An 8303-nucleotide genomic window follows, 5' to 3' on the forward strand; every position below is an offset into this window, starting at 1 on the left:
TCTTGATAAATTGAGATGATTTTTGTCAGATTGTGGGAACAGAAGTTCCTATTGAAATTGTTATAAAATTGCCGGTTAGGCCTACGGAATGCTCGAGTCATTGTTTTCGTAAATTAATGATTTCTTGTGGGAAGTAAAATGTAATTTGGAGTACGTTGTAGAGTATGTAGTTTCTAATGTTTTTATGTTTCAGGGAAGTACACAGTTGTACTAAATTAGGGTATTTGAGATGCTTGTCTAAGCTTGAATATACAAAGTTAATACAATGTTTTAATTAAGTTTCTTAATATTATTTATATTTATTTGTAAAATATTTAAATTTCTTTTGTTTTTTAAAAATAGGTCAGCAGTCAATGTAGTTCCGAGTATTGTTAATTTAAATCATATCACTAAAAAAAGTATATTTTCAAATAAATCTACTAAAACCACGAATTTATTTAAAAATCAAACAAAATCGTAATGACCTATTTACAAACTAAAGAACACCATTTCAAGTAATGATACAGCTAAAACTTTAACACAATCTTAAAAGACTTTTAGCTTTATAAACAACTGACACAAACAAATAAAAAATGCACCGATAGATTTGATACCATTTCTATAACAAAAGTCACACTGTAAATTCCTATTTTATCCAAACGAAACATAACATGAGTATCTAAAATATATTTTTTTAATTCAGACCACGAAATATGTACAAACTGTCACCATGACACCCACACCCATACAATCCACGTGCTACCAAAAAAGTGGTCGTATTTACAACAAAATAATTCGTCGTCACCACTTTAATCGCAACCTATTGAGTTCACTTTTCTTGACCGTCCAGCGAGTAGTGGGGTAAGATGCTTAAAACAGGCCGACTTATACACCGACGCTACACTTTGCGCTAAGCTTTCCGTAGGGGTGATTTGATTCCTCGCCATGATACGATACATTGCAGTCCTAGTTCTTTTCGCGACGGCGCGGGCGATGCCTGCTCTGGACAAGGAGTCCAATGAACTCGGAGTTTTCGGCTCTATCTTAGGTGTCGTCAAAGAATGTGTTGATGGAGATACTTCCCTGTGCATAAAGGTCGGGATCAGTGATGTGATGTGAAGTGTTGTGTCGTGTTATAAGATCAATGATCTATATCGATATCTTTTGGTTGCAGGAGAAGACGTTGAAATATGTGGAGGCAGTGAACACGGCGAGGGAGTTGAACGTAGCTGATGGTGTGGCTATTTTGAGTAATGGCTCTCCGAGGTCAGCGAGGGCTCTGGAGCCTCTGTCTGAGGAGCCCAAGGCGAGAGAAGCCCAGGTCGAGTCCAGACTAGTTGATTCTGCTGCTGACTTCCTGGAGAACCATGTCATCCAATTCAAACTGCCCTCATCAGCTGTCGAAGGCATGAAGAGGTCTCTCGAGGAAGGTAAGTCGAGCATTCATAATGTCGCTATTACATGACTCATGAATGGAAGTTGCGTTCAAATGACGGCAAAAACGACTTAATAACTGTATTACGTTTTACAAACGTGATTTAATAATTAAAGCGTGTCTAAGCTGTTAAAGATCTAAACATATTTCCAAAATCCATAAAGTTTGATGATACCGTTAGAATGTTTTTTAAATGGCGATCAATTACATAAATTTTATGTGCATTCAAGTGATTTCAAATAATATGTTAATTAATATAAATTTATTACCAAGACAGAAAAAACGGAAATAATAAAAATTATAGCGTTCAACAATCCGTGTCTAAATAACATTTATAAGAGTAATAAATAGAGCAAAACAATTTGTGGTCATCCATTTGGAGTTTCGATTTTCTAGGAAATTAATTATTTCGATTTCGCCGGTATAATGAGACAAATCGATTTTATTACGTCTGAGGACGTTGAATAACTTTCGGAAATTATCAAACAGGATAATATATGATAGTAAATATTTGTTAGAAACAGTATGAGAGGAACACAATTACCATAATTTATGTAAAGCTATGTTAATTCGTTGATTTGCAAATATTTCTCTGTATTTATTCGGAATAGAAAGAGAGAGTCTATTATTTTCGTCTTATGTTTATTTAAGAAACTATCAATAATAATGTGACGACATTTTTGCAATATTCTTTTCGCGTAAGTTAAAGGTATTTTTGTTAAAACTACTTTTACTGTATATTACATAGTTTCTGGTTGTTTAAACGGTTGTATTTAACATAATACCGTGAAATTTTCCTTTGCGTTAGCTAATGCATGCATGCATGCATGTTTTGGAGCGAATAACTGGCAAAAGGAAGTAGTCATATAATATGCCAAATTGTATTTAATGGATATTACTTCTTCGGAAGTAGTTGTTACTACCGATAGTCATGTTTTGCATACGATTCTTAAGTACCGTAAAAATACTAGATTCGAAAACTATTAAAAAAGCCTTTTGGAGTCACACAATGTGCATGTAAGTATAGTTTGATTATGCTCTCGGCTCCGCCCTTTTTATATGAAGACTATAATTACTGTTGCTAAAAAAACCTGCCAATTATTTGAATCTTAAGCCTACAGGCGTGTTGCTAAAAAATTAGAACACTTTCTATAAATTATAGCTAATTAAATTCAAATATATTCAAATCATGTCAGTAAACTTTTTGTCAAAGTTCTTGCCCTGAATTTTTAACACGACCTGTTAAGGCTACCTACGCTTATTCAATATTTTCGTTTCTTTGAAGACTAAATAAATTGTCTATCTCGATGAAAACTAATTAAGTAGCACGTTACTAGAGTCCGAGGTGCAGGCTATTAGTAGTCGTCTATTAATTTAATAGTTTGATTTAGGAAAAGATACAGAACCAAATTTATAATTTGCAAGCTCAAACACTAAAACCCAAACGTTTTACCCGAGCAAAACCAAAAAAATTGTATATTTACATGTAACTTCAAAATTTCGTCTCTACTTAAACCACTATTTATAGAAACATAATTATCTTCTGCTCTAAATTCTAAATTATACCAATCACTGCACTTAAAATAGTACGCTTGCATTCCTGACCAAAGTAAACCATCTCAAACAAGTGAGACACCTGATTATAATGAACTTGTTCAAACAAACACCGTGGCCGAGTATTTATTTTATTTTGGCTGGTAGTAATGATAAAATGAAAGATAAGGTTGGAGATGGCTTTAGAAATTTTGATGATGATGATTTTGAAAATGTGACTGTAACTTAATAACGTAATTCAGGTGAAAAGGTTTATTTTTATTTTATTTTGTTAAATTTATTTAATACAGTAGTCATCAATTTGATATTAATAGATGATAATTGTTAAGTATAATTCCACTTGAATCACATAATTGCAACAAGGACTTCAACTGACTGAACTGACTCGTGAAAGATTCATCATATCAGCCGAAAGCCGAAACTGCTGGACAGGAACATCTTGCAGCAGATAAAATATTCTCAATTTAAAGAAAGAAGGATAAATGACTGGCCCATCTTATCCAATTATTTCCTATAGTAGCAGCCCTATTAATCTTCAACGCAACAGTGAAATCTATAGAGCATTCAGTTAATCTAAGTTATTGATATAAATAGAAAGTTTCCATTGCACCATTGGTTACAGATGTGAAATTTTCATGCTCTGGATTCGATGCCCGCTTTATACATAATTATGCACGTAAACATGCAATGCGGTAGATCTTGTTATTTCTTTTACGATTAATATCGTTTCATTAATTATATGTCAGTACACATCCGCTATCTTCCTCCGTTTGTTCGTAAACACTTCATCATCATGCTATAAATTCTTCTCGCCGCGTCAGTCTGTCTGTTTGCGAAAAACGTAAAATTTACAAAACGGATTTGATGAAAATTTTCTCTAATGGATAGGATAGATTGATTTTTAAGGAAGCAATTAGTATAAATTGTTAAAGTTACCTTGTTACTTGGGCAAAGCTGGGTGGACCACTAGCAAATGTGTATATTCCACTAGAACTCTTCTACAAATTCAATAATAAATCGTAAGTTTTCAACACACATTAATTTTGAATTACAACTAGTAACATCTTGAGTACGCAAATGATGTGGTCCAGATTACAAGCATCGTAACTCCTCTTAATTGCTTAGAAAGACATTACGCAACCTCATGTTTCATTCTCAAGATCAGGAGCAAGTTATGTAATGGAACAATTTGCATGCTTTTCGAATCAGTCTTTTGAATTCCACTTTAGATTTTATGCTTCATTAGTGTCTGAATACCTTTGTGGTCTTGAGTACGAATCTTGGGTTGGACAAAGCGGTTTTTTTTTTCTAATTTCTGTTGTAGTACTTGTAGTCTATTTATTGTGGTAATGCATTCATTCGCTATTACATGGAATCGACTTTATTGGTTAAGAAAAAGTGGGGATGTATTTCACGATCTAAAACGGGAGTGATGTTCTAAATAAACAAGTGATGTTTTAGTCAAATAAGGTCGTCTAGCCAATGACAAGTAGAATCTTCTAGAAAAACTTTAACCTTCACATTGTCAATGTCGTCGGAAGACGTGGAAAGCGGGCCACTCCCGCAAAGGCGATTCAGTCGTCCTGCATGGAACCAGTTGGGCGACTCATCGAGAAATCTTGCCACTCCTAGCCAGATGAAAGTCGCCTTTCTATGTTACGAGATGTTCATGTTACGACTGCCGTTATGGGTGATCATAAAAATTTAATATGGTGGTATTAATAATTGTTGTTATTGATACGTGGGTGGCTGAGAGAAAATGTTTTGAACAATTACAATTTTTGTTAAGATAACTCAGTAACTACACTTGTATCCGTTCCGTGTATACACCTGCTGATGAGGTTACGATCTAAGCATTAGAGATGAATAGTTACGTAGATCCGCAAGCGTGCTTATAAGGTGTAGCAGAAAATTAATTACTATTTTAGATTTTTACGGCGGTAGGTCTTCTTCTCAAATATCGTAGCGTCATTTATGTTTCGTTGAATTATCGTTCGAAAGATTTTTTTTATTTCACACCAATTAACGACTGTCAAAATCATTTTACTAACGTTTTATGACTCGAATTTTATTCTTCTATAAATTATTCTATATAAAAATATCTTCTTGATAAGAAATGTTTTGATATTATTATAAAAGCAACGGGAATACATCAAGACGATAGTTCTGTATGTGTTAAACCGTTAATGTTAGACCTTTGTGCCTCGATGGCGGATGTCGATGATAATGGTGACACAACAGGGAAAGTTGCGAATAACATTAACATTAATCATGTTATACGTTTCCTTTGCGCTGATGACCTGACTATACACCTAGACTAGGACAAGGCACAATACAGAAATAATGATGTCAAGTATAAATGATTTGAATAGAATCTGATTTGAAATTATTAAGAGGAGGCTATGTTAGTTAGTAGCGTATCTTGGAAAATTATATTATTAAATCTATATATAAACACATAAAATATTAGCTAAATTAGGCATTATTTAATAGTAAAAATGATATATGTGCGAGCAGAACATAATCTGATAAGTAGTACAATTAATACTTTTGCCTAGTATTACTCGTTTTTTAAACACCTTTTACTCATAGAAACTTGTCATCCGTTAACCTAAAGGTTTATAAAACGGTTAGCAAATTATTTGGTTAAAATAATTTTTAATACATACTGCCTTCTAAATCATCTATGTTAAACGAATAGATATTATCTATGTTAAGGTCACACTGTAATTAGGATTGAATTGAAATAGAGAACAGGTGTTCAAATGCCATCGATCACTTTTTTTTTCATTAGAAAATCATAGTATCAGTATTTTATTCAATGAATCCGCTAATCGTATAGTAAAGTTTACCTTGACTTGCCGTAGTAAACACAGTTGCCCTTGTGTCTCATGAATGAATCTACGCTTGTAGTAGTTCAACCGCAAACAGATAGATGGCGTTCTTACGCTTCTGACTAATTTTAAGGCAGCCTTTGATCTACTGTTACTTTTGACAAATATATTTTATTTCATCAATAGTTTAATTTGCAGCTTTTTGTGTACATATGGAATTGTAACCATTTTCTTATTATAACTGATAATTTTTTACGCATATCTGTGCGTATTTAATTGATTATTTTGTTTCGTTCAGCTGTCTGTGTGACTACATTCTTGTCTAACTTGCAAAATTGATTTTGAAATCGATTAGAATTCTATTTATTTTTTAGAAAGATGTTTATTGTTTGTATAGATCTTATCTGCAATACGTAACTGAAATTGGTTTGTTGAACTAAAGAAATAATAATCTGACCAAGTTTAATTTAAGTATAATCTTACAATGACATTTAGCCTTCGTCTTACGTTAGCCTTTTTGCTGAGCTCAACTTTTTTCGACACCATTTTTTAGCGTCCCTTCTTTTGGGTTACATAAATTACTGCAAACTTAGTAATTAGTCATTTGAAGTTACTCTCATTTGCCTATACCTCCAATAAATAGTTTCCGAAATGCTTAGACAACATAAAATCTGAACAAATCGTAAAACTGATCTAAAGTACAATCACTATGAAAAACTAGTCCACATTAACCATACATCACAAGATAAGTGGGTTGTCAAAACAGATGTCGAAAAGGTAATGAATCTTGACAATCATGTCGACGAATTTGTTCGGAATGTTCTTAAAACGATGTGAAAGTTGAGATGAATGTCTAAATGGCAGCTCTATGGTGTTGTTATGGGACGGATAATTTGTAATTTTATGGGAGTTATGTTAAACGAGTTCTTACTCATGTTTTTGTGTTTAGAGATCGTATGGGAAAATAATGGTTTTAATGAAATGAGGGCTTGGCTTTTGATTAATTTGAAATGCTTCTCTCTTTCTGTTTATTTGGTGAGACTGTTTTTATTAGACTGAAGTGTGTTTATTGATTTTAAAATGCTGTTTTTTGTCTTATGAATTTTATTCTAATTCAATCAATTTAAATAAAATTAATTGATTATTTAAATGTTGATAATAAAATTGAAAGTAAAAAACTTATTCAAAGATTGACTTTTACTACTTCTTTTGCATTTGATTCCAGAATATCTGATTAACATTAAGGTGAAACTATAAAGTAGGTTTTATAGCTTGATCGTTTTTGCATTTGATCATTATATAAATGCAATTTTTAATGCTTACTGTAAAACAAACAATTCGTTATTGCCGTCTATTTTGAATAAAACTACGAATATAACCCACCATTGTTGTCTTTAAAATATTAGCATTATATTCTACCAACATACTTATGAATTATTTATCTCATTCCAGCTCGTGGCAAGAAGAAGAAGATCAAGCAGCTCCTCCCCCTCCTCGCTCTCGCCAAGTTGAAGATCACCGCTTTGATCCCTCTGTTCCTTGGTATCATCGCCTTCGCCGCGGCCAAGGCCGTCCTCCTTGCCAAGATCTCCCTCCTTGTAGCCGGTATCATTGCCCTGAAGAAGCTTTTGGCCAGCAAACACCATGAAACTAGCTACGAGGTTGTTGCCCACCCTCATCATGAGGAACATTACGCCAGCAGCGGACACGGCTGGGGCAGGTCCATCGACGACAGCCAAGACCTAGCCTACTCCGCTCACGTTAAAACTGATTAAGTGTTAGGCGTAACGCAAGGAGCTATTCTAAGTCCAACCCTGAATGTAACATAGTAAAACGGCATGTACTGAGTTTATTTATTGTAGTTCGTAAGAAATATTTATTAATTATTTAATGACGAATTTCCCTTTGTAAGGGATTTTTACCGACGCGAGATTGTTGTTACTGTTTTACCTAAAATTGTTGTTCTAAGTTTGTATGGTCTTCTTGTTGTACTACTAAGCTGTTTTAGTAGTTTCCCATCCTATACGGTATCCGTATATGTGTATTTTATTTTTAAAATATCTCTTTATATTTTTATTTTTACTTTTAATCCTTAATTTGTCTAGTCTTTTTCATACTAAGTCCTCATTTTATTTGTAATTAGTGTGTATTATGTATATGTTATATTCATGCATATATGTATATACGTATTTGTTGTGATATAAGCTATGTGATAGCTTTTTTATTTTCATATTATCTATATATTTATTTTATTTACTATATTTTCATATCTCTAACACATATAATGTCACTTTATTAAACACAGCCCTACATTTTATACGCACCTACATATTTTACATATTCGTTACATAATATTATGTATTATGGCTCGCTTTTTAGTACAAATATGATAGTATATTTCATTATTCTCATACTTATATAGTATTCAAATATAACACATTCATTTATGCTTTTAGCTATATACTTAACGATTCGTACAAATAAAGAACTGAAAAATAAAA

General features: G+C 32.8%; 1 protein-coding gene across 1 annotated transcript; it reads left to right on the forward strand.

The window, feature by feature from the left end:
- Nucleotides 1-865: 865 nt before the first annotated feature.
- LOC142983578 (uncharacterized) lies at nt 866-8303 on the forward strand. Its single transcript, XM_076130530.1, has 3 exons — nt 866-1074; nt 1154-1409; nt 7255-8303. The coding sequence occupies exons 1-3, from the start codon at nt 925-927 to the stop codon at nt 7575-7577; spliced, it is 729 nt and encodes a 242-aa protein (XP_075986645.1). The 5' UTR covers nt 866-924; the 3' UTR covers nt 7578-8303.

The sequence above is a fragment of the Anticarsia gemmatalis genome, chromosome 24 (assembly GCF_050436995.1).
Source record: "Anticarsia gemmatalis isolate Benzon Research Colony breed Stoneville strain chromosome 24, ilAntGemm2 primary, whole genome shotgun sequence".
In the NCBI taxonomy this organism is placed as follows: domain Eukaryota; kingdom Metazoa; phylum Arthropoda; class Insecta; order Lepidoptera; family Erebidae; genus Anticarsia; species Anticarsia gemmatalis.